Source organism: Thamnophis elegans, chromosome Z (assembly GCF_009769535.1).
Source record: "Thamnophis elegans isolate rThaEle1 chromosome Z, rThaEle1.pri, whole genome shotgun sequence".
NCBI lineage: Eukaryota > Metazoa > Chordata > Lepidosauria > Squamata > Colubridae > Thamnophis > Thamnophis elegans.
This window is the reverse complement of record NC_045558.1, coordinates 254,018-281,042: the sequence shown is the minus strand read 5'-3', so window position 1 is coordinate 281,042 and position 27,025 is coordinate 254,018. Positions and strand designations below refer to the sequence as shown.

At 47.4% G+C, this 27,025-nt stretch overlaps 2 protein-coding genes across 2 annotated transcripts; one reads left to right on the top strand and one right to left on the bottom strand.

Moving 5' to 3' along the window:
• Positions 1-4,689: 4,689 nt before the first annotated feature.
• On the bottom strand, positions 4,690-8,563 carry GIMAP7 (GTPase, IMAP family member 7). The gene is made up of 3 exons (XM_032234766.1): positions 7,891-8,563; positions 6,144-6,310; positions 4,690-5,832 (listed from the first exon to the last, which is right to left on the bottom strand). The coding sequence occupies exons 2-3, from the start codon at positions 6,160-6,162 to the stop codon at positions 5,153-5,155; spliced, it is 699 nt and encodes a 232-aa protein (XP_032090657.1). The 5' UTR covers positions 6,163-6,310; positions 7,891-8,563; the 3' UTR covers positions 4,690-5,152.
• A 49-nt stretch (positions 8,564-8,612) lies between these two features.
• LOC116522326 (GTPase IMAP family member 2-like) lies at positions 8,613-13,046 on the top strand. The gene is made up of 4 exons (XM_032237193.1): positions 8,613-9,064; positions 9,299-9,399; positions 10,255-10,282; positions 11,365-13,046. Exons 2-4 carry the CDS (start codon positions 9,340-9,342, stop codon positions 12,144-12,146), a joined length of 870 nt encoding a protein of 289 aa, XP_032093084.1. The 5' UTR covers positions 8,613-9,064; positions 9,299-9,339; the 3' UTR covers positions 12,147-13,046.
• Positions 13,047-27,025: the final 13,979 nt, after the last annotated feature.

Genomic DNA, 27,025 nt, shown 5'->3' with positions numbered 1-27,025 from the left:
TATATACCGCTTCATAGGCCTTTCAGGCCTCTCTAAGCGGTTTACAGAGAGTCAGCATATTGCCCCCAACAATCTGGGTCCTCATTTTACCCACCTCGGAAGGATGGAAGGCTGAGTCAACCCTGAGCCGGTGAGATTTGAACCGCTGACCTGCTGATCTAGCAGTAGCCTGCAGTGCTGCATTTAACCACTGTGCCACCTTGGCCATGATGTGATTTTCTATTGGTTTATGTGTAGAATGCTGTGATTAGCCCTGTCAGATGAAGAGGGAAAGTCTTTTTGACAAAAAGAAAATAAAAAAGTAGGAGATGTTGTAATATAGTTCCTTGTGTAGGTGTGGGTCACCCATGGCCCAGTTCATACCAGGGCATGCGGAGCCACGCTGAACCACACAGGAGAAAACAAACTCCTAAAACCCCATAACATCCTGATAGTTCATAACATAACATCCTGAGATGTGCCCTACCAATGACGCCCAGGATTTGACCATATATAGACTGAGCAGTAGATTAGAAATTGTACTTTTACAGGCTGTTTTTAACCACATGCTATTGCTCCTCCTGCCTTTGTCCTATCTCAATAAAAGGGGCTCTGAGACCCCCAATCTGGGTTGCTCCATTCTGAGAAAGGTTGTCTCCTGTCTTTTCCCAACATTGGCCTCATGGACAAACCACGGGTACGTTACAAGGAAGTAATGAAAGATTGGTATATGTATGAAGTGAGTATTTAGAATACTTTGTTTAAAAACGAAGGAATAACATTTTTGCTTGAATGCATGATGTACAAGGACAACAATGAACATAAGCATACTCGATGGATGATTGGTGGGATTATGCATAATTGAAAGTAGCGATGTATAAACATAAACAGTTGGCAAATTCTTTTACACTGTAAAAATAATCAGAATGAGATAAGTGATTACATAAAGGTGTATTGTTATTAAATAGACAATCAAGAATGCAAGAGAATTAGGTTCGCTGAAAAGAAAGAAATATTAACCGTAATTGAATATATGATGTACAATGAAAGTGAGGCACCTAGTTATATTAGACGGAAAACCTGTGATTTTACACGTAATTGAAAATATGGATGCGCAAATGCTTGTAACCAAACGACATGCTGCATGTGGTGGTGGGGTTTTTTTTAAATCTTTTTGTGCTTTTTTCTTTCTTTTTTTTTTTTTCTAATCCTAGGTTATTGTGGTGTCTATTAAATATATAACAGAGAGATATGGGGTGTGTGTATGGGGGGAAACGTAGTAGGGATGGATTGCTACAGGCAGGGGAACAAGAAAGGATACGAAATTATAATCTATTAAATGAAACAATGAATGTATAAGAATGATAAAGGTTAAAACACCTGTAATGAAATGACATACTGTATGGGATGATGGGTTTTGTTTTCTTTTTGTGTGGGGGGGGGGGGTTCTCTTTTTTTTCTCTCTCCCTTTCTTTTTCTATTGTTATGTGATTATGTTGTCTATGTAACAAAAATAAAAAAAAATTCTATTAAAAAAAAAAGAGTTGCGGAGGTGGACTTCCATTCCCAGAATTCCTCAGGCAGCAGGTTTTGAGACCCCTGAGATGGGAAAGGGTATTTTCCCCCTTGTTTGGGAGGTCCGCCTTCAAAGCTGCCATCCTGGGCCGCGGAAGTTGGAGGGTGCGTCCTACGCCAACCAAGGAGAGACAGCTGAAATTCCTTTCCTACAGGCCTAAGAAGCGGCTACTACAAGAACTAACCCACAAGGGCATCCAGCCTGGGCTCACATTGGGTTGGACCCAGAGCCCAGGGCAAACTGCATTCTTCACCCATTTTTTCCCCTTGAAGCAGCCTCTCGGGGAGACATGGTGGTTACTTTAGGAATTTTTTAGGAATGCGGTGTGAATGGTATGTCTGATTGATGACTGTACCCACTTTTTAACTTCATCACTGTTGTATTTTTTGTGTTTCAATTGACCTATGTGGGGAATGCATGGATGAGTGGCTGGGTTTGTGTGAGAGGGAATCAACTCACATTCCGCTGCATGGATTGTGCCGACACCGTCGACTCACAAGCGCTCACTGCCTCCTGTCCTGGTTGTGCCTGTTCCCCTCCTCACTAAGGCTTATTTTGGGGGTAGGTCTTATTTTGGGGAAAACCTAATATTTGTTGCCCAAATTACCCCTTGCCTGGCTTCACAGTGTTGCAAACAACTTGTTTCCTGTAGGGTCCCCCCCCCCATTGCTTCCTTTTGCAGGTTCGCCTGTGCCAACTACCACAAACTTTGCAAAAGTCACAAGTGCATTGTGGGAGGGTGGAGTGAGGAGGGGGGGCTCAGAAACGGCAGGGATGAAGCTGCAAATATCCCTCAGTTCTGACGGTTTCTTTTTCCCAGCCAGAGCTGGACACCTTCCTTCCATCCAGCCCTCGGGTGAAATAGAATTTAGAATAGAATTTAGAACAGAATTTAGAACAGAATTTAGAACGGAATTTAGAACGGAATTTAGAATAGAACGGAACGGAACACAGAACACAGAATACAATATAAAATAGATTCTTTATTGGCCACGTGTGATTGGACACGCAGTGAGTTTGTCTGTGGGGCATAAGCTCTCAGGGTGCCTCCAAGCAACAAGTGATTAATCATGACTATAATCATAAAATACAATCCTCCTAAATCATAAGATGCAACATCCGGTGATAGCCAAAGGATACTAAATAAGCAATCTGCATAAAATCATAAGAGGAGGCTAAATAAAAGCAATCAACATAAGTCATGAGATACCGAGAGCAAAATCGTGGTCGTAGGAAGCCAAGGAAATGGGTCATAGGAAAGATGAGAATAGGGGATGCAGCCCTATGATTATCATAGCTGGTTTGACGTCCCAGGGCATTGGGGGAGGGGGGGACCTGCCTTTGTGTCTGGTTCTTTTGGCCTGTGACGGTTGCCAGGGGAACGGCAGCGGATGTGTGAAGGGTCTCAGGTGGGCCAAAACCTTCAAAGGTTTTCGTGACGACGGATGTCAGAGCCACCGGTTGGTAACCGTTGAGCGCCTCGATGGAGGAGGAAAACATGGTGATCCGGGGGCCCCGGGGTTCCCCCTTCCCGCCTCCATTCTGGAGCGAGATTGAAGGGCTGTGGGCTGGAGGTGGGGTTGTTGCATTGCCTGGTGCATTATATGAAGGCAACGTTTCTCCAGGCTTAACAGATTAACCGAGTTGGAAGGGACCTTGTAGGTCATCTAGTCCAACCCCCTGCCCAAGCAGGAGACCCTAAGTACCATTTCTGACAGCTGGCAGTCTTGAAAGCCTCCAGTGACGAAGCTCCCACAACCTCCGTTCCATGGGTGGATTGTTCTCACTGTCAGAAAATTCCTCCTCCCTTTCCACGTTGAGTCTCTCCTGGCTCAGTTTCCATCCATTGTTCCTTGTCCGGCCTTCGGCGGCTTTGGAAAGCAGCTTGACACACCCCCCCCTTCCTCTCTGGGGCAGCCCCTCTGTCACGCTTCCAAGAAATGCATCCCTTGAAGTAAAGCCCTAGGCACCCGTTTTCTGTTAAAGTCTGTTTATTAGAAACATATCGAATTGGCAAAGGACTTGGTGTAATTCTGACTCTGGCCGGGATCCAGAATTACCTCCAATAAAAAGGAAAAGCTTGGAAACTTTCCCCTCTCTGGGTCACAATCTCCAATCAACTCTCCGTCCATCCGTCTGTCCCCCCTCAACAGCCAGCGAGTAGCGAGCCTGAAATACCATTTTGTTCCTTTACTCGCAAACCTAAAAGAGAACGGAAGCTGCAAAATGCCTGGGGAAAATGCAGCCAAGAGCAACTAAGGTGATTCAAAGGCCTGAAAACAAAAACATGGGAAGAACAGTTGCAAAATTTGGGCGTGGCCAGCCTAGAGAAAAGGAGGACATGAGAGCAACGTTCCAGTGCTTGAGGGGCTGCCCCAAAGAAGAGGGGAGCAGCTTATTCTCCAAAGCACCGGAGGGCAGGGCAAGGAACAGTGGATGGAAACCAAGCTGGAACTAAGGAGGGCTTTCCTGACAGTGAGGACAATTAACCGGTGGAACTGCTTGCCACCAGACATTGTGGGTGCTCCATCACTGGAGGCTTTAAAGAAGAGATTGGACAGGAAATGGTATAAGGTCTCCTGCTTGAGCAGCGGGGGTGGACTAGAAGACCTCCAAGGTCCCTCCCAGTACTATTCTAATTGATTGGTTGCGTGAATGAACCATTGGAATAGCTTGACTTCAGAAGTTGTAGGGATTCATCACTGGAGATTTCTAAGAAGATTGTATAGACTTTACTACTTGAGTGGTGGGGGGGTGGACTAGAAGACCTCCAAGGTCCCTCCCAGTACTATTCTAATTGATTGGTTGCGTGAATGAACCATTGGAATAGCTTGACTTCAGAAGTTGTAGGGATTCATCACTGGAGATTTCTAAGAAGATTGTATAGACTTTACTACTTGAGTGGTGGGGGGGTGGACTAGAAGACCTCCAAGGTCCCTCCCAGTACTATTCTAATTGATTGGTTGCGTGAATGAACCATTGGAATAGCTTGACTTCAGAAGTTGTAGGGATTCATCACTGGAGATTTCTAAGAAGATTGTATAGACTTTACTACTTGAGTGGTGGGGGGTGGACTAGAAGACCTCCAAGGTCCCTCCCAGCACTATTCTTTGGTTGCGTGAATGAATGAATGAACCATTGGAATTGCTTGACTTCAGAAGTTGTAGGGATTCATCACTGGAGATTTTTAAGAAGATTGTATAGACTTTACTTCTTGAGTGATGGGGGGGTTGGATTAGAAGACCTCCACGGTCCCTTCCAGCTCTATTGTGATTCGGTCTAGGGTGATTCCCTATCCTGTGGCTCATGGCTGCCCCAGAGATGCTTTTTTAGAAGGCCACTGGGGGCCTTTCTTCGGTTTTGCCTTGAAGAGGTCTCTTTCCTTATCCCCAAAGCCTCTTCAGAATCTGAGGAAGCTTCTGGGATGAGGAGCAAAACCTCTTCAGGGAAATAACAAAGTCCAGTGGCCTTTTGAGGGGAGGGGAAAGCGGCCTTGGAATGAAGCAGCCAAGGAAAGCCGTGGCTGTCTGCGCTGACCCAGGTGTGTTTGAACGGTATTCCCAAGGGGTCTCCGTCGGTGATGAAGACACTCCGGGATCAGAGGAGGGTACATAACCATCCAGGCGCCTTCTTCTTGTCCTCCTCCAGCATCTCTTTGGTGTAATAGGGCTTCGGCCAATTGTTCCGTGCGAGGTCATCCACCATCCGAATCAGCTCATCCACCTGATCCTGCCCTTCCTTCCCTTCCGCCTTGTTGTTGAAAGCCAGGCACCGATTCCCACAACTCTTGATTTGCTTCCTCAGAGGCTCCAGGCTTTCATCTCCCTCGGACAGCACCTCTTGAAGAGGGCGCCCCTCCAGGTCTTCTTTGCGGGTGAACAAGACGACCAGGTAGGCCTTGGCCTTCAGGCTGAAGATGTCATTGATCAGCTTGGCGACCTTCATCTCCTCCTCACTGAAATGGCCCATACGGATGACCTGTATAATGACGTGGGGACCCGGGGAGCAGAAGCTGACACATTTCTTAATTTCCGCCAGAGTCACCGCCTGTGAGTATTTTGTATCAAAAAAGCCCGGCGTGTCGATCACAGCCAGGGTCCTCCCATCCGCCAGGACATTCGTGGCACTCTTACATTTGGCGGTGACGGATGTGGCCTCCATCTTGGACGTAAACTCTTCCCTTCCTAAAATGGTGTTCCCGGTGGCACTTTTCCCGTTGCCTGTTTTGCCGACCATGACGATCCTCAGGTCTGCAACTGAACCTGCTTCTTGGTAAGCTAGAAAAAATGTGGGAGAGATAGTATCACCCCCTGGTGGATTTGTAACTTGCTGACAAACCGTACTCAAAGAGTAGTCCTTAATGGGTACTACGTCTACATACAGCAGAGGGAAGTAGGCCGTGGGGTCCCACCAGGTTCCATCTTAGGCCCCGGACTCTGGCCCACTATCTTCAGAAATGACTCAGGTGAGGGAATGGAAGGGAACTCGTCGAATGTGCGGAGGACACTCAGGGGACGGGAATAGCCAACACCCAAGAAGAGAGGCTTAAGGAGACGGCACCTCCCACACTCCCCTAACCGAGATTTACCTGACTCAGCTGCACCCATGTTGCTGGTGCCCAGGAGCTCCTCCGCCGATCTTCAGCCTCTCTAATCCTCTTCTGGCAGGAAGGGAAGTCACAGGAGCGAAAACGAAGGAAAAAAGAAAGTGGAGGCTGGGGGTGTTTTCTGGAGTCTTCCACTTGCGACTTCCTTTCTGCAAACATAAATACGGGTACTTCGTTACGACCGTAATTGAATTCAACGCTTCTGCCGTTAAGCGAGGCATTCGCTAAGTGTGTTTTAACTCAATTTTACTACCTTTCTGGCCACCGCTGTTAAGTGAACCCCACAGCGGATATGTTAGTCTCCCAGTTGTTCAGGGAATTGGGGCTCCCCCCCCCCACTCCGTGGACTTTGCTTGTCCGAAGGTCGCAAAAGGGGATCGCGTGACCGCCGGATGTAAGTATGAACCTGTCGTCAAGCCTCCGAATTTTGATCCTGTGATCACAGGGAGGCTGCACTGGTCGTACACCAGGGCCACTGTAACTTTGATCGGTCACTAAACAAACAGTCGTAAGCCGAGGACTGCCTATAATGATGAGAACAGCGTATGTTTACACAACTTGATGCGTTTCTCCACGGCTCCAACGTGTTTTTAACATGGAAAAGGTATCCTATGTATTTTTTTTAAGCTAAACCATTCATCCGACAGGTCATTCATCCGCATCAGGGTTATGTTTGGCCTCGGAGGGCGGGGGGTGGGGGGTGGGGATGGGCGTGGCCAGGGTGGGCATTTCACACAGGCTAAAGATGCGCTTCCCCCTTCCTTCTTCCCACAGGACTCCCCGGACTCCAGCAGCACTCTGCCTGCCGAGCATAAACAGACCATGTAGATGCCCTCAAATGGCCACTTGTGGGCCCTCCTGGCCTTCAGCAACCCTGATGGACAAAATGGGCCCTGCCAAACCCCGCGAGGCCTCCGCATGGCCCGTTTTTGGCCGGCCGAGGGCTGCTGGAGGACGGGGAGGCCCAAAACGGGCTCCGTGGGGGCCACACGTTCCCTCCTCCCATGGCTCACTTTTAAGCAACCCGCAGGCCAGATGTGGCCCGTGGGCCTCGAGTCTGTCACCCCCTACTTTAAAAGTTAATCTGAACCCCTTGATTCTTTATTTCCCAAAGTGGCAAAAACTGTCTGTGAGTTTTCTGAATCCGGCAGGGAAAATCCTGCATCCTGGGGGCCACCTTCCTTCTGCCCCCTCCCCTCCCCAGGGCTGCCAAGGTAGACCGCCCCTCCCCGTACACCCCAGTGGAGGCCCCGCCTAGCTGCCCAGAGGGGGGGAGGACTTCCACGGCCCAATTCCCGAGGGCCCATGGCTCGGTGCCAGAGGTTGGGGAGCCCAGAGAGGAACCAGGAATGGGAACCTCATCCGGTTCCAAGGGGTGAGAGGAGAGGCATAACCGGCCAGGGAGAAACCGATTCCTCCACCCCCCCTGCCCTCTTTTGCTCCGAATTAAAAAACCATTCGGATTTTGTGTCTCCGGGTACTCCTCCAATTGCAACGGTTCGTTTAGTGGCCGTCCAAAGCTAGGACAGCTTTTCGCACCCACAACCTTTGCAGGATTCCCCACAGCCAAGGGATCAAAATTCCAACACTTGGCAACGGACTAGCAAAGGCGGGAGTCCGGGCAGGACGATCCGACGTGCCCCTAGGTGGGAGGGGGAGGACGGGCAACCCCCCCTTCGCATCCCTGCCCTGGCGAGCTGGGGGGGGGAGCAGCCCACCGGGAACCCACCTGAATCGGAGGGAGCCGGCCAGGCGCTCCGTTGACTCCCGCGTTCCGCGTTCGAGCGTGCAACCCGAAGGAACAACGGGCGCTTCTAGCTTCGTTCTCCGCGCTTTCGCTTTCGCCCTGGGCGGGTCAGAAAAAGGACAGAAGAAGAAGAAGAAAAAAGGGAAAGAAAGAAAGAAGGGCGAGACTCATCCCTCCATCTCCTCATTTGCGCCGGAGAGTCAGGCAGGCCGGGACGTCAATCGGTCAATCAGAAGACAGCTGTCAGGGTCCTTGGGGGTCTTCTAGTCCCAACCCCCTGCTCAAGAAGGAGACCATCTACAAGCGCTCAGGGTTTGGTTCCCCTCGAGAGGTTCCTTTTATCCCCGGGTGGATGAAGCCTTTCGGGTCCTGCTAAAAACAGGGACTAAAAACCTATCAAAATCCAAACTTCATTCAATTTTTCGATCTACATTTTGCCAAGTGGTTTTCCTGACTTGATCCAGTTTGCGCCAATTGTTGGCCGGGTCTCCCAAGTTTCAAGAAGGGGCTGGACTGGCCATCTGTTAGAAACGGCCATGTGTCCTGTTTGGGGGTTGGACTAGATGACTTCCAGGGTCCCTTCCAACTCCGTTAGTCTGTCTGAAAGGAAAAGGCTCACCCCACCAAAAAAAATAAAATAAACGGAGGGGCTGGGAAGAAGTGAGCCCCCCCCCCAGAAGATCCCCCCTGCGTGTGAAGGGAACCCCGTCCCCCCAGAAGATCCCCCCTTTGTTAGGCCCAGAGGGGAGAGGTGGAGTAGGGGCGTCGTCCGCTAGGGAGTGGGGTGCCACCCTCAGATTCATTAACAAACAGGGGCAGGCTGGGAGCGCCCCCCCCCCCCGCGCGCCCCCAGGCATTCTTCCAAAGGTCAAGGAAGGCGGGAAAGCGAAAGTGAAAGTCTCCGGGCGGCGGCGCTGCTTGGAAATCACGTGATTGAAGAAAAGAGCCCGAAACGACACCCCCACCCCACCCCCACATCCCACCCGCAGGAAAAGGGCGTTTCGCTTTGTCTCCAGTGATCAGGTTTCCTGCTTCAGCAAGTGGTTGGACTAGAACACCGCTACGGTCCCTCCCGACTCTGCTATTCAGGGGTCGAGCGGAGCTTCTCTGCAGTGCTTTCCGCCCCCCCCCCCCGCCTGAAAATAACCGCTGGAAGGTAAGTCCGCGCAGGAGGAGGAGGAGGCGGGGGGAGGGGGAGGAAGGGAGGGAAGAAGGGAGTGCACCCCCCATCCCCTCCAGCTAGAAGGAAGCAAAAGCAGCGCCGAAATGCTGGGGAGAAGAGGACTCCCCTTGGGTCCGTTCGCAGATGGAGGGGGGAGGAGTTGGAATAGATGACCTCTGAGGTCCCTTCCAGCTCTCTTCTGATTCTGGTTACTTCTCCCCCTCCCAGCCAAGCCAAGGGAATCCGCCTGGAACCATCGGCAGCCAAGGATGACCTACCAGTCAACTATTAAGACAGCCGGGGTGGATCTCAGAAGGGCTTCTGAAAGGGTTTGTGTGTGTTTTTGTCTGTGTGAATATTTTGGAAAGGGGGAGGTGCTCAGAATTCCCCCCCCCCCAATACCCTCCAGGCCCAGTGTGGGATTAAAGTAGGACGTAAAGTGAGATTTGGACATTAAGTGTGAATCCTACTGGGTCAGGCTGGACGGCCTCTCGGGGCCCCTTTGCTTCTATATTAAAAAAGCCACATAGGCAGAGATGCAGCTTGCAAAAGAACAGGAAGCGAGTGTCTAACCGCAGAGTTCAATAGTCTCCCAAGACCACAGGGGTCAGCTAAAGTTCGCTTAGAGACTCCTACTCAGTTCCTACGACAAAGGGAGAAGTAAGTAAGGCTTCCTCCTCAAGGGACCCACTAAGAAATGAGCTGTTTCCGTGTTACGCAGCCTTGGAGAATGTAGAAGAACGCCTGCTTCGATGGTGAAGGTGGTTCAGGACTTGCAAAGTCAGCTATTTCGCTCGCTTTCTGAACCTGCCAAATAAACTTTTCCTGCATCCTGAGAAGTCCAACGCCTGTCATTTTCTGCAACAGGGTCCCCCCCCCCACATCCTGCTCTCAACCAGCCCCCTTCTTCTTAAGCAACAAGGGAGGTTCTGCTGCCAAATTATGCAGTGGCCCTCCCCCAAGGAATGGGGGTCCCCCAGCCCCACTTCCCCCCTTCCCTCCCTGCCCCTCCTCTGCTCCTTTCCTGGCTCCCTTCAGGGACTCCAGAGCAGCTTCGGGGCGGGGCCTTGAATGGGGTGGGGGACCAGGCTGTGGTTTCTGGAGAGGGGGCCGCTGACACACCAAGCCCCCCCCCCGGGTGTCCAGAGCCGTGTCTGACCACTGTTTCCTTTCTGCTCTTCAAGGAAGCCATGGATGACGACTCCATGCTGGGTAAGTGAGGAGGCCACGCCTGGAATTTGAGGGGGGGGATTAGGGGGGTAAACACACTTGGAGAGCCAGTGGTGGGTCTCACCAGGTGGGTCTCTCCCCGTAGCGGGCAGAGGGAGCCTTTGCTGGCAGGCCCAGAGAAGGGCTGCCTTGAGCCCTCTGTGGAGACCCCTTCCCCACTCCTGAGCTGCCCCCTCCCACCTTCCCTGAGGGTCCCTCTGCCCACCGAAGTTCCCCTCCAGGCTCCACCCACAATCTGCTAGCCTTTTGACTAGCCCTGGACGGCATCTGTTCCGGGTGGGGAGGAATGCAGGGCAGCCACGGAAGGCAGCCATCTGACTGGTGGGCTGGGGGGAACAGGCAGGCAGGAAGAAGGGGCCGCCCAGGGTCACTTATGGGGAGGGGAGGTTTGGCTCTTGGATGGACCCATTTCAGCAAAGTCTCTGGATCAACTGGAAAGGATCCTTCGCGATTCCCCTACTCTACACGGATTGTCCTTCCTGTAGGGTTGATCTCACTGTGCAAAACAAACCAAGGTGCAAATTTTGGGGGGAGACAGGGAGGGTCGGTCCTAGTTGGTCAAGTTTGTCTCTTTGACCTGCCCTCCCACCCCAAGCTCAGTGGGTCAGAGATCCTGGCGCAGCCCTTTGTCACTGGTCTCGAGTCTTTTTCGGGTCACTCAACTTGGACCCAGCGTTGCTGGTGACGACCGGATGCAGTGGCCATATTCGGATATATGGTGGTCAGCCGCTGAGGCGGGGCTCACCCTTGGGACCCAGGCTGCCTTCTGAAACCAGAGGGTAGTTTTGCAATTTTGGGTTTAATTCGTGGGGTTTTGCTAAACGCGGGTTTTCCATGTTGTGAGAATCTGCGTGGCTGAGCAGCCCAATTTAGCAATTCTGGTAGAGTCCCAAAAAAACATCATTGAACCATGCTAGGGCAGTGGTGAATCTTTTCCAAAATCGTCACCATTTCCAGCCATCTCAATGATGCCGCAGCATGTTGTAATACAGCCCCCTGTTTCTTCCTGGGCAAATAATTAATATCTCAATTCCTTTTTGTAACGTCATCTTCCGAACTCTCAGATAAAGTCTCCGAACTCCTGCTGATTCTGGTCGGAAAGTCCGGAGGCGGGAAAAGCGCTACGGGCAACACCATTCTCGGTCGGAAGGAGTTTGAGTCCGTTGTGGCAGCAAAGACCACCACCCTGCATTGCCAAAAAGGGCAGGGGGATTGGCAGGGTAGGCCGATCTCTGTAGTCGACACACCGGGCATTTTTGATTCCGAAAACTATGATGAGAATGTACGACGGGAGATCATGGCTTGCGTGGAGCTCTCCCGGCCTGGCCCCCATGCCCTGATTTTGGTGAGCCAGGTGGGACGCTTCACTACCGAAGATGCGACCGCCGCTAAGTGTGTCCGGGATATCTTTGGGGCCGAGTCCACCAGGCACACAATCGTCCTGTTTACCTGCGTGGAGGATTTGGGCGGGACCCCGCTGCAGGAGTACATCCAAGAGTCCAAAAACAGGAATCTGCGGGAAGTGATTCGGCAGCGCAGGAACCGCGTCTGTGGGTTCAACAACAGGGCCGAGGGAGACGAGCAGAAGAAGCAGGTCTCAGTTCTGATGAAGATGGTGGAGGAAACAGTTTCAGCGAATGGGGGCAGATACTACACCAACCGGCTGTACCAAATAACCAATGTTCGGGACGAGGACGTCAAAGCCTTCCTGCCCAGCAACAAAACAGACAGACAAAGGGCGGGCCAGAGACCCTGGAGCTCCATCGAAATTGTCACCGTGGCTGTGTCATGTTGCTTGTTCGTGGCCATTGTGATTGCCATTATTCTCATGGCCCAGTATTTGTGAGAGGACTTCTCCTTTGTACCTCTGTAACCGTCTGGTTTGGGCCCGCAACCAAATAGGACGGATACAGACGTCGATGCATAGGACTGCAGAAACAACAATCGCAACCAGCCTCTACTGTTTAGTGAGGACCTGTATATCCCATGGGTCAGAAGGAGGGCTGTGAAAATATCTTCAGACCCCTCCCATCCTGGGCAGAATCTGTTTTGATTTCTCCCCTCAAGGCAACACTATAGGGCAGGGGTGACAAACTGGATTTCCTCGAGGTCTAGATCAGCATTGGAGTTATCCTCAGTGGGCTGTGGGGGGGGGCGAGAGACCAGAGACTCTTCCTGCAATACCCTGCCAGCCAAAATGGGGTGCGCGAGGGCCCGGGTGCACTCCATGTTGGCTGCCAGAGGCACTGCGGGCTGGTCCTTCGCTATTTCCAGGCCAGTCCCGTGGGCCAGATTTAAGCACCCCGCAGGCCAGGTCCGGCCCACTGGCCTTGAGTTTGACACCCCTGCTACAAGGCATTGCACACCCAAACAACTAGATACAGGGAGAGTTTCCCACCCACCCACTCCCGTGCCATCACTCTGCTGAACAACTGATTCCCACAACAGTGTCAAAATGCTTAGTCGGTCTTTCTCGTATTTCCTATTAACTGTCTGCTTATCTTCTTATGAGTATAACTTTATAGCTTATATCTTACCATTTATATTGCTTTATTTAGTATCTTACCAGCATTGCTGTCGATTGCTTGTTTATTACCCTAGGACTATCACTGAGTGTTGTGTCTTATGATGATTTTATTGTATGATTCTGGTGCTTTATCACTTATTGCTTGTATGTACTCTGAGAGTTTCTGCACCGGAGACAAATCCCTTGTGTGTCCAATCACACTTGACCAATAAAGAATATTCTATTTTGTTCTCTCCTATTTTCTATTCTGTTCTATTCTGTATTCTACCCTGCCATATTCTTTCCTTATTCCTTTTTCGTTCCAAAGTTTTAGGAGGGAGCAGATGATGCTGTGTTTGGGTGGGGGAGGGAGGGAAAGTAGGACAGTGAGCACCCCCCCCCCACTTTGAAATATTCCCTCCGGGGGTGTCACTTTACGTCTTCCTATCTTTTCTCCAAAGAACAATGATTGTGCCTCGAGGGCTTCCGGCCACGGATGGGAATATCTGTATCCCAGGATAATGTTGCAGGGGACACATTGACCGATTCCTTATCTAAAGAGGGAGAGAAAATCTTTCCACTTCCTAATCTGAACTCAGAATCGCTTGCCTGCAAAGTGAAAATCCCAAACTCTTCTCAAGTTATAATTTATAAATTCTAAATTATTGGGCGAGCTGAACCTGAAATTTTACTCTACGTAGATGATACCTCTAGATTTACCGAAGGAGCAGAAAAAAACTCCTCGTCGCATTTCACCAAAACAAAACTCGGGCCTCTCTTTACCACCAGGGGTCTCCGAATGTGGCCGCTTTAAGAGTTGCGGACGTGGACTTCCCCTCCCAGAATTCCTCAGCCAGCAATTTTGGAGACCCCTGAGTTGGGAAAGGGAATTTCCCTCCTTGTTTGGGAGGTCCCCCTTCACAGCTGCCATCCTGGGCCAGGGAAGTTGGAGGGCGGGTCCTACGCCAATCAAGCAGAGACAGCTGAAATTTGTTCCCTACAGGCCTAAGAAGCAGCTACTACAAGGACTAATAGACAAGGGCATCCAGTCTGGGCTCACTCCCAAGCAACTCAGATTTGCAAAAACCAATAGAGGAGACCCAGAAGCTTCCCACGTGCATCGGGGTCTGCCCTGCAGGAAATGAGAGGTGTGTAGATCATGCAAAATGGGGCAGGATTACCATCCGATTTGCCAAACTCTTTGTGTCCCTGGATAAAAGCCTCACTGCAAAGTGGATCTACAGCCCCACCAGCCTCAGACGAGCGACTAAACCCCAGAGGTCTGGGCACAATAAACTGAGCTCCGTAAGCAGGCGAGCTTGGCGATTCCTGGATCCCAGGTACAAGCAGGATACTACATTAGATGCTGTCAGACCTGCCACCACTTAACACCACGAAATAGAAATGATCTTCAGCTCTTATTTGTCGAGGAAGGCATTATCTGATGAGAAATGTATTGCGGTAATGTAGAGACGGAACTGAGGATCACGTGCCAAAATCCCTAGGTTCAAGTTTTCCTTCTCTTAACTGCCTCTCATCGCTGACCCTGCTCCCATTACAGATTAGGTTCAAGCAACATGTTTTCAAAAACTTCAAGTATTGGTTGATACGAAGCTTTATTCTCCTCCCATTCGCCTCCCAATTGAGTGTCCTTGAAGCACCATCTCAGGGAGAGACAGTGGTTACTTTCACTTTCCCTCCACAATCTGGACTCCTCCCAGAGTCCAGGGCAAGCTGCATCCTTAACCCATTTTTCTCCGAGCTGGGTAACCCTTGGGGAGACGTTATGGTTACTTTAGCTTTCCCTCCAGCACTCACCCTCCCAGAGTACAGGACAGACTGTCACTACATGGTAGTGAAGCTCAAGTGTAAGGAGCGTATGATGGCAGCTGATAGATGCTCACTTGGGACCTTGGGACATGTGCAGGCCGCAGGAAAGCTGAGTCAGTGGGCCGAGGTGGGCAGCCGCAGGTGGCTTGTCTTAGTGCAGCTGTACCGACAGCGGACGGAGGCAGAGGTGCAGTGTGGAAGGCAGGCGATCACAATGCACAGCAAGGGACACAGGGAAAGTGAGAGACACAAAAACAAGCCTCCCATAGCCGCTCGCCCAATCCAGCCCATTGACTTGGTTTTCCCCTGGGCTGTGCGGCATGTCCGGATTGCCTGCCTACCACCGCTACCACCCCTGTACCACTAAGTGCATGCCACTTAGGGAATCAACTCTGGAGGGTTTCTAAGTTCTTACTCCAGACTCCAAATGGTAATCCCTCCTCAGAGTAAGTAAAGCCCATCGAACCATGAAAGCCTCCTTTTCCCAGGTGGCCCAATTATGTTCGGTATCAGACAGTTTGTGAGACGTGTATGCAGAAGGTTGTAGAACTCCATCCTCATTGGCCTGCAACAGAACTGCCGCCACTGCCGCCACATGAGCATCAGCCTGCACAGTGGGTGGCTTGGAGGGGTCAGGATGTTTCAATACCAGTTCTTGGGCGAATAATTCGGATAATAAATTTATATTATTATTTATTATTTATAATAATAAAAAGAGCAACCCAAGCAGGGAGGGGGGGCTTTCCGAATCCTCTCCTGGCAGGAAGGACGTCACAGGAGCGAAGCTGAAGATGCACGAGAAAAGAAAGGGGAGGAGAGGTGAGCCTGGGCTGTTTTCTGGATTCTTCCTGTTGTCTTTTTTTTTTTTTTTTTTTTTTTTAAGAGAACTTTTTTATTTTTCTTTAAAAAAAAAAAAAACACAAATATGTCATCATTTGTCAATCATTAAGACATTGAAATACAATTTTTTTTGTTGTGTGTACCCCTCCCTCCCTCCACCCCCCCATCCCCCCTCCTCCTTCCCCCCCCGACTTCCCCGAACCCGTACACGGTATGGATTTTTAACTAACACAGTCTAAAATCTATTGAGAAAAAAGAAATAAAGAAATTAATGACATTCTAGATTGAACTTAGCTTCTTCTTACTGAACTAACTTTTAACAGTTTAAGTCATTTCTGATCTTAAGCATAGGCTAACTGGAATTTCTTAGTCCCGTATTTATTTTGTATATAGTCAATCCATTTTTTCCAGTCTCGTTTATATCTCTCATTTGAATGATCTTTGAGATATGCCGATATTTTAGCCATTTCAGCTAAGTTTGTTACTTTCAATGTCCATTCTTGGATTGTAGGCAAGTCTTCCTTCTTCCAATATTGCGCCACCAACAGTCTTGCTGCAGTTATCAGGTGCAGAATCAAATTGGTCTCTACCACTGTAAAATCAGTACATATACCTAGTAAAAATAACTGAGGAATAAACTTTATCCTTTTTTTAAAAACATTTTGCATGACCCACCATATTTTTATCCAAAATGCCTTAACCTTTTGGCAGGTCCACCATATATGATAATATGTAGCATCGAGAGAACCACACCTCCAACATTTAGGCTGTACATTCGGATACATAGAAGCCAACTTTTTAGGATCTAAATGCCATCTATAAAACATCTTGTAAAAATTTTCTCTCAGATTTTGAGCTTGTGTAAATTTCACATTTCTTACCCAAATTCTTTCCCATGTATCCAACATTATTGGTTCCTCAATATTTTGAGCCCATTTTATCATACAATCTTTAACTAATTCTGTTTCCGAATCCATCTGTATTAATACATTATATATCCTCTTTATATGCATTAAGCTTTGATCTCTTATTTGTTTAAACAGATTATCCTCAACTTGAATAAAGCCAATTTTTTGATCTATTTTCCACCTAGCCTGTAATTGCCCGTACTGGAACCATGTTTGAACTACCTTCTCCTCTTTTAATACCTCTAAAGATTTTAATTGTAATACCCCCCTTTCCGAGGTAAGAAGCTGTCTGTAAGTAAATCTATCCTGTTTTTGTGCTGTATTCATATTTTCAATTGCATGTCTAGGAATTGCCCACATGGGTATCTTGTCATTTAATTTATATTGGTATTTCTTCCAAACCCGCAATAAAGCATTTCTCAAAATATGACTTTTAAAGTTCTTATCCAATTTTTTGTTGAATAACAGGTAAGCATGCCAACCAAATACCAGATCGTGTCCCTCAATGTTCAATATTCTATCATTGGTTAAATGAATCCAATCACTAATTACAGATAATGCCACTGCATCATAATATAGTTTTAAATTAGGTAGTTTCAATCCTCCTCTCTCACGTACATCTTGCATTATTTTCATCTTTACCCTCGGCTTCTTTCCTGCCCACACAAATTTGTTGATACCCTTCTGCCATTCTAAAAGGTTCGCATCTTTTTTAAGTATAGGTAACATTTGGAAAAGAAATAAAAATTTTGGTAAAATGTTCATTTTCACTGCCGCTATCCTGCCCAGCAAAGATAAGTGCAATTTCTCCCATTTTTTCATCTCTGTCTGTATGCTATACCAAAGTGGTTCATAATTATGCTTATATAATTTCCCATTTGAAGTTAAAATGTTAACTCCAAGATATTTGACTTTTTTAACTACCTCACATCCTAGCATCACTCCTAATTCTTCCTTTTGTTTAATATTCATATTTATAGCTAATATTTTGGTTTTTCCTAAGTTTATTTTAAAGCCAGACACTTGACCATATTGATTAATCGTATTCATTAAAACCATACTGGATTCCTGCGGTTGTTCCAATATTATGACCAAATCATCCGCAAAAGCGCGGACTCTATATTCTTGCTGCCTAATCTTGATCCCTTTTAAACCATCCAAGCCCCGTATTTTATTCAACAATACTTCCAAAGTTATAATAAACAATAATGGGGACAAAGGACAACCCTGTCTTGTACCTTTTCCAATTTGAAAAGAGTCTGTTAAACTTCCATTGACTATGATTTGTGCTGTTTGCTGTTGGTATATTGCTTTAATTGACTGTAAAAAATTATCTCCTATCTGCATTTTTTGCAATATCTTCAGCAGAAATTGCCAGTTAACTCGATCAAAGGCCTTCTCAGCATCCAAAAATATAAACGCAGCAGGGATCTGGTTGTTCTTTCCCAAATATTCTAATGCATTAATAATTAATCTGACATTACTTTTCATCTGTCTCCCTTGTATAAAACCTGTTTGGTCCGTATGTATCAATTGTTGAATGACCAACATTAACCTATTTGCTAATATTTTAGTAAAAATTTTATAATCTACATTCAGTAATGAAATGGGTCTATAATTTTTGGGTTGAGTAGTATCTTGATCTTCTTTGGGTATCAAAGATATAAACGCTGTCTTCCAAGATGGAGGGACTTTACCTTCCGTTTGAATCATATTAAATAATTCTCTAAGAGGTTCTACCATTTCTAACTGTAAGTTTTTGTAGTAAACCGCTGTCAAGCCATCTGTACCTGGTGCTTTCCCTGGCTTTAATTGCTTAATTACCTGCAGGATTTCCCCCGAGGTTATTGGTTGATTCAATTTTTGCCTGTGTTCTTCTCTAACTGAAGGTATTTTCTCCTTGTCTAAATATTTGTCTATGTCTAAACCATTAATTTTATCCCCTTTATACAGTTCTGTAAAAAATTCCCAGAAAGCCTTTTGAATCTCTTCCTGTTGGAACACCTCCTTCCCTCTGTAAATCAGTTTAGATATATTTCGAGTTTTCCTTTTTTTCCTAATCTGATAAGCTAACCATCTGCCAGGTTTGTTTGCATTACAAAAAGTATTGTGTTTTGCATATAATAAATTAGTAGCTACCTGGTCAGAGATCAACATGTCAAATTGAGATTTTAATATGTTAATAGCTTCCTTAACCTTTGTATCGTCTGGTTTCCTTGTTAACTCCAGCTCTTTTCTCTTAATTTCCTCTTCCAGTTCTGTTCGTTTTAGCCCTTGCTTATTTCTATGTGTTTTATTTATATTCATCAAAACTCCTCTCATATACGCTTTGCTTGCATCCCATACAAATTCCATAGATGTACCCTTATTCATATTCAAAACAAAATATTCAGATAGTAATTTTTTACAATCATTAATATAGTTTTCATATCTAAATAAATTTTCATTCAGTCTCCAAAACCTTCTTGCCTGCACTACCCTTCCCAACTCCATCCAAACTGGGTTATGGTCCGAAAGGACTCTAGCTGCAATCTTTGTTTTCTTGACCCTAGAAAGCAAATCATTAGTGGTTAGAATAAAATCGATCCTTGAAAGGGATTGATGCCTGTCCGAGAAGAAAGTGAAGTCATATTCCTCTGCATTTCTTTCTCGCCAGATATCTCTCAATTCAAAATCATCCATAATGTCAAAGAAAGATTTGGGTAACTTTGCTCGCATCTTGGTATTTAGGCGGGAAATCTTCTTATCTCTCTTAGTGTCTATCACTCCATTCCAGTCACCCAATAGTATACAGGAACTATAGTCCCACTGTACTAATTTAGCATGAAGATTTCTATAGAATCTATCTTGCTGTTGATTGGGAGCATAAATTCCCAAAAGTAATGTCTTTTTCCCTTCTAAGATTAAGTCTAAAGCAATATATCTTCCGAAGGGATCTGCTTCTATTAATTCAGCTTTCATATCTTTTCTTAAGTATACAACTATACCATTCTTCTTTTCCATAGCAGAAGCTGCAAAATGTTGACCAAGTTTTGAGTTGATCAAATATTTTTGATCAGTTGACTTGATATGAGTTTCTTGCAAACAAATTACATCGTTCTTAAACTGTTTAAGATAATGAAATATTTTCTTCCTCTTCTGTGGAGAGTTCAGTCCATTGACATTCCATGTTAAAATCTTAGTTGTCATCTTTGGTTGGTTGAAGCATTTTTAGAGCTTCCTGCACGGCCTGTTTAACCTTAGGTCTAGCTCCTCCCACTGCTTCCAGATTTGTTGTTGTAGTTCCTTGATCGATGGCCGATGATTGTTGATGCTGTTGCCTCTTAGCTTGTTTCTCCATACGTCTAGTAGTCATGCGGCTAGGTCTTGGTTCCATAGCACCTTGCACTTCTAGAGAAGAGAGATGCTCCATCTTGTCTGGTGGTTGTGTAGTTTGCTGTCTATCCTGTCCTTCTTGTGGTCTTTCTCTAGGTCCAGATGGTGCAGGGTGTCCGGCCTTCAATATATTATAATAAAAATCTCGGGCTTTCCATACAGAGTTGAGGCGGTACCTTTGCTTATCAAATGTAAATATGATGCCAAATGGTGCATCCCATCTATACTGTATCTGACGATTTCTGAGTTCTTCGACCAAAAAAGCGTAGTCTCTTCTGGCTCTTAACATTTGAGGTGGTATCTCTTTCAAAACAGCCAAGTCTTGACCGCCAATTTGAAGCTTAGTGTTATAAGACGCTTGCAGTACCATATTTCTGAACTCTCTTGTAGTAAAATATATAACGATGTCTCGAGGAAGCTGCTTCTGCTTTGCCAGCCAGGAGTTAACGCGGTAAGCTTTGTCAATTTGCCAGCCTTGGTTGGTCCCTGGTCTTCCCATCAGGCGGTCAAAAGCTTCCGATAGGATCTGTTTCAGGTTCTCCTGTTTCTCCTCACGCAGCCCCCTTACTCTTAATGCGAACTCCATTTGTCGGTACTGTATCATAATAATTTCTTTTTCAGCATTTTCCACTTTTTGTTCCACCACCTCTGTTTTCAATGTCAAGTTAGCATTGGCATCATTAAGAACCTCTAGAGTATCTTCCACTCCAGAAATATGTTCTGTTAATACAGTTACAAGACTCAGCATGTCGTCTCTAATTTTATCAACCTTAGCCTCAAATTTCTCATACAACTCCTGTTTAAGTCCTTTTATTTCACTTTTAATTTCACTTTTAATTTCTTCTTTCATTTCTTTTATTTCCTCTTTTCTCTCCTCTCTATTATCTCTAAATTTATCTTCCATTTTAATTGTCTGTGCATTAAAAGCCTCGCTTAGATTACTCAGAAAAAATTCTTTCGTTAACACATCCCCAGCAGGGGGCGTAGGAAGTGGAGGCTGCAGCTTTGTACCAGGCACTGAGGTTGTGCCCCTGGAAGTAGAGGGTGACGACTTCAAGTTAATATTTGGTTTTGAGGCCATTTCAAAATTTGTCTGCCTGCAGTTAATAAAACTCTATTGCCTAAATATACAGCTTTAAGTAAAGAGGCTTTTATTTTGAAATTTAAGGCTTGGCAAAAGTTTCAGTGAGTAAACATTGTAACAAGACCGTTCAACAGATTCATCACCGTTTAACTTCCAAATAAGCAAAGTTAATGAAGGAGTAAAATTCTTCTATTGTGAAACCAAAACATGTGATAAGCTATCTCTTTTGTTTTGAATTCTTTTGAAGTCTTGTGAGAATTAGCAAAAAGTGTTCGTTATTACCGGAGAAACCAGCCTGCTCGGCGCCATTTTAAAAGCCTCTGAGTAAATAATTTTTCGGAGGAGAAAAAAAGAAGAAGCTAAAATGTTGATAAGCAATTATTGTCCTCGCAGTAAACGGATTCAGCTCGTGATAAGATTAAATCAAACAAAACTTAGAGCAGAGTGGGAGAGACCTACTTTGTCCTGCACAAGGCAGTTTGAAGTTCCCAGCACGGACAGCCGTTCTGCCTTGGGCTAGCCCCCCTTTCCTTGCAAGCACAAAAGCTGCAAAAATCGAAGAGCATTTGCCAGCAAAACAGTTTCTTCTTTCCCTCTTGCCTGAAGGATAAGAAAACCTGATAAGACGTCAGATGGAAGATCCTCTAATCAGGTACGTAGCCAGGAATTCGGAGGCAGCTGATTTTTTGCTGCTTCCACCAGTAAGCTCCTCCCAGGAAGACCGGTGTTCAATAAGTTCATTAGGGGCAGAGCTACATGGGCAAAGAACAGGATGAATTGGTGATAAAAATTTTCAAACCCCCAAAAGCTTTGCAATTCCTTTGGGGCTTGACAATCCATCACCGCCTTTACTTTTGCTGGGTCCATCTCTATACCGTTAGATGATATTCTGAACCCTAAATAGTCCAGTTTGGTTTTCTGGGTTCACCGACAAATGCGCGCTCGACAAAAGCGCACCGACGAAACCGTGGGGAGAAAACTGCAAGTTCAAAATCGCACTGACGAATGAGCGCAGGATCACGCCGACAACAGCGCACCGACAGAAGCGCGCTCTAAACCTAACCCTAAAGGTAACTTTAAAGGTAACCCTAAACCGAAACCTAACCCTAACCCTAACCTTTACCCTAACCCTTACCCTAACCCTTTCCTTAACTGTAATCGCGCTTCTGTCGGTGCCCTTTTGTCGGCGTGCCTTTGTGGGCACGTTGTCGACGTCACGGTTTTATCACCGCGGTTTTCTCGGTGCGCTGTTGTCGGGCGCGCATTTGTCAGGTCACGGGTTTTTTGGAATTCACATTTTGATAATTTCACAAAAAGCTTGGCATCCCATAGTTTTCTAAGTACTTGGTGGACATGCTCTTTCATTGTTTAAGTGTATATAATTATATCATCCTGGTCAACAAAGGTGTTATAAAGGTGTTCATGCAGGACTTCATTAATCAGCTGCATGAACACTGCAGGGGCTCCTTGTAATCCAAAGGGCATGACCTTAAACTAATAGTGACCTAATGGACAATTGAAAGTTGTTTTCCATTTGTTGCCTATTTTGATCCGGATCCTGTAATAGGCCTCCCTGAGATCCAGTTTAGTGAATAAGTAGCCCTCTGCTAATCGGGCCAACCTCTTTCATCAATGGAATCTGGTAGAGGTGCTCCTCGCAAACCGCATTGATACCTCTAAAGTCAACACACAACCTTAACCCTCCATCTTTTTCCCCCCGAAACAGCACAGGATTGTCTATGTGTGATCAGGCTGGTTGTATAAAACCCCGCTTAAGATTTTTTTATATATGCGCTCACATCTCACTCAATTCCTATGGGGAGGCAAGGTATCACAACTTGCTCACTGAGCAACTCCCTTAGATCATCATACACTAGCATACATACATACCTTTGTCAGACTCCAACCCCATGGCAAGTTGTTCATGTGGAGGTCGGTTAGGGCCAAGTCCGATCCAAAGATGCCTACTACCTCCCCGCCACCAAATAGTGGGACCCAAGTTGTCTAACCAAGCTAAGCCCAATACAACCTCCTCGGTAATTCCCGGGAAAATCATGAAACGTATGACCTCCCTATGTGGGCCTATTTCCATCGTGACCAGCTGGCCCCGCAACAAACAGCCATCCATTTGTTCAAAAGGTATGGGCTGGGATAGTCTCCTCACAAGTAGTGCCCAATCTAGCAGCAGTATCAGCACTTATAAGACATCTAGTGCATCCTGAATCTATTAAGGCTTTGTACTCCCAGAAGGTTTTTGCTTTTAGGGTAACTGGCAAAAGGAAAAGTTTGATAGCATTGCACACCGTAGGGCCTTCCTCCTCTTCATCACTCTCACTGACCAGTATGCCTTTGATAATGATGGGTATGCCATTGCCCTGTGGTGTTTGTGTCGCTTGCTGTGCTCCCCTAGAGGACTCCATGGGTTTCCACACACTCTTCCTCACCATCCCTGGCCGAGTAACAGGCTTTATGTTTGGTGCCTGTACAATCACCTCTCCACATCCCACAGCCCTATGATCCAGTTTTCCACACCAGAAACACATCGGCATACAAGGAGGTCCAGTTCTAACTGGCATTGCAATAGAAGGACTTGTTGCTATCAGTGGTGCTGTCGGCGTGGCAGGGATGATTTTAGTTGGTTTTTCATGTGGTCTTTGACCCCATCGCATCCAACCAATTTTAAACCCATCATCAACTCCATGCAACTCAGTCACCACCTGGAACCAGTCTTTAAGGTGAGGTCTCAGGCCCCGGTATACACAGGCTCTACTTAACCCACAGTCGAGACCAACCTTGAACTGATATACGACCAATCTCTCTGGCCAGCCCCTGACCTTCCCAGCAAGTATGTAATCAGTCACTGGCCTGCCCCTCTGTTTGAGTGCCAGCAACTCTCCCTACGCCCATTGTGCCCCACTACTACTTTCAAATCATTCCTGGAGCACTGCCCAGGAGTAGGCCAATGTTTCCCAGCTCTCTGGCATGGTCACTATGTAGGTTAGCAACCCATTCAGCCACCTCCCCCTCCATGATTGCCACTACGGCCATAACCACTACTGCAACGTGCTCTACAGGGGGCAGCCCTTGAAGAGTACTCGGAGACTTCAGCTTGTCCAGAATGCAGCCGCGCGAGCGATCGTGGGTGTACCTCGGTTCACCCATGTAACACCTATCCTCCGCGAGCTGCACTGGCTGCCTATTGGTCTCCGGATACGCTTCAAGGCGCTAGTCGTCACTTATAAAGCCCTTCATGGTATTGGACCTGGGTACTTGAGAGACCGCCTGCTGCCAATTACCTCCACTAGACCGATTAGATCCCACAGATTAGGCCTCCTCCGAATCCCATCCGCCGGCCAGTGTCGACTGGCGACCACCCGGAGGAAAGCCTTCTCTGTGGCTGCTCCGACCTTCTGGAATGAGCTCCCCGTGGAGATTCGAACCCTCACCACCCTCCAGGCCTTCCTCAAAGCCCTCAAAAGCTGGCTGTTCCGACAGGCCTGGGGCTAAAGAGCTGTTGCCCCCGTCTCGAATGGTATGACTGTTGTGTGTTTTAAATTATGTATTGTTTTGTGTCGTTTTTAAATCTTTTGTCTGTATCCCCCTTCCCTGGTTTGAGTTGTGAGCCGCCCTGAGTCCCCTTCGGGGGAAAAGGGCAGCATATAAATTTAATAAACTGAACTGAACTGAACTGAACCATAGACCACTGTGATATGTATAAATGTCTGTAATTATCCAGATGGTTAATAACTTGTCCAATGAAAAGGACAATCTTATCTAGGCTTCCATAAAAAGATGCTCTGACAGCTGGTAGATCCCACTGGAACCGGTTCGTAGTCGAGCAGCCTAGGCCAAGGAGGCCTTGTTGAGGAGCCACAAAACAGGGTCCCTGCAACGGAGCGAGATCCTGGGGAGCTGAATGAACAACCTTTCGGAGGGTCGACACTCTCAAACGTCCTCTGTCCCACGCAGCAGCCCGGAGTGTGCTTTGCAGCGCTCGTCTAGGCTGGCGGAATGGCGGCGCTGCGCTAAAGGCTTTGCTTCGGCGTTTTAAGCCTTAGGCGTTTTAGTCACCCACAAGCAGCTTGGACCAGCGTTTTACGACCTTTTATGGTCCTAGCTTTAGCCCTATTTCCTTTGCTGATTGGGAGGACCCTGGTGCTTAGTTGTCTCCGGAGGACTATTGTTATTCAAAGGAGGTGGGTGATTCGAACGTTGCTGGAGGAGGCAAGGCAGCTGGTTTTCTCCCGGCTACTGTAGTCTCTTTAGGCACCCCCCCCCCTCCCTTTCTACTCTGGTGGATTATACTACTGGATGTTTTTGGCGTTTTTCGACATCTTTGGCCCTGTTTTTCTCTTGGAATCTCTTTAGACTCTGTTGTTGACTTTATAGAGGGGTAGTTGGTTTGATATGGGGCGGTATAAGACCTGGCAGCTGGCCTTGCGGCCATTACCACAACCCCTTAATCTACCCCCTAGGCCTTTTTTACAGCACGGCCTCTCCTTTTCTCCCTGGCCTTCAGTTCGCTCTTACTTATACGGGACTTTACCATATGGTTCCTTACTCACGGCTACTGGACATTGGACATTGGACTCACGATCTAGTCCTGGTTGGTACGATCATTGCCGCCCGTTGTTGTTAAGAGACTCCATCTTAGCCCCTTTGGAGCTTCTATCCCAATACCATCAGCACCATCTTTACCATCTTCTCCAACGCTGCCTTTTCCATCAACATTGGTTTCAACGCTACTTTTTTTACCAACATTGGTTTCCTGCCATTCTGGACTTTGACTGTCTGACTTCCCTCACCCATATAGTTAGGGCCTGTGATCCTGTTTTTCTTAGCCCTGACTGTTACCATCACTATTATACTGGTTTTACCCCCAGAAGGAAATTTTGGACCTGGCTGCGAACATTAACTCCGAACATTAAGAGCCAACTTTGCCATCTGAACTCGCACCTTAAATTTTAATCAACTGCGCTACTATTTTAGTTTCTTTCTTTTCTTTCATCTTTCTCTTCTCTCTTTGTATGGGATATGCATGAGATACGTATGAGATGAATGAATGTCCCACTTTTTATTATCATATTGTTGTAAATTTTTGTGTTTTTAATTTTTACGTGGGGACTGTTTGGGGGAGTGCATGGGTATGTATGATTCGGAGGACCTGCCGGGAGATGCGGGGGCCATGGGGGTGGTTGAGGGGACCAGAGACACGGGAGAGGGTCGGGGTATTACGGTCGTAACAGGGAGGGGCAGATACGGCGGGGACTTTAGGGCAGGCCATTACCGGGGAAGGAGGGTTCGCTACATCACAGAGATCCCTCCTTCCGGCCCTATGAGTCCCACTCCGAGACCAGATGGCGCAAGTGATCAGGACCCTGGACTCAGGCTGCTGTCGCTAAATGCCAGGTCTGTGGTACATAAAGCTCCTCTCGTCCGGGACTTAATTTTAGACGAGAGGGCAGACCTGGCATGTATTACTGAAACCTGGCTGGGCCCAGAGGGAGGAGTCCCCCTTGTAGAGCTGTGCCCAGAAGGATTTCAGGTGCTACACCAGCCGAGAGCCCAGGGAAGGGGTGGGGGTGTGGCCGTTGTTATCCGGGAGTCGTTAGTTCCTCGTAGGGTCCCTGCTCCGGAGCTTGTCGGGTGTGAGTCTCTGCTGATAAAGTTGGACCTCAAGGGTCAAGTGGGTCTGCTGTTAACGTACCTGCCTCCCAACAGCGTTGCAGCAGCCCTCCCCTCGCTCCTCGAGTCGGTAGCCGAGCTGGCAATTGAGTTCCCTAGGTTGATGGTCCTGGGGGACTTTAATTTGCCGTCGCTCGGTGAAAACTCTGATGGGGCGCAGGAGTTCATGGCTTCCATGACAGCCATGGGCTTGACCCAAGTAATTCGGGGCCCAACCCATTCGGCGGGGCACATGCTCGACCTCGTATTTCTCTCGGAGCAGTGGATTTGTGATCTTGGTCTGAGGGGTAACGACATCATACCCCTGTCGTGGTCAGACCACTGCCTACTGAGGCTCGACTTCCGGAGACCAAACCCCCACTGTAGGGAGGAGGAACCGACCAGGTGGTTCCGCCCCAGGCGACTTATGGAACCGTTAAGGTTCCAGACGGAGCTTGGGGTTATTCCTGATACTTTCGCCCACAGTCCGGTAGAGACTCTGGTTGCTGCTTGGCACT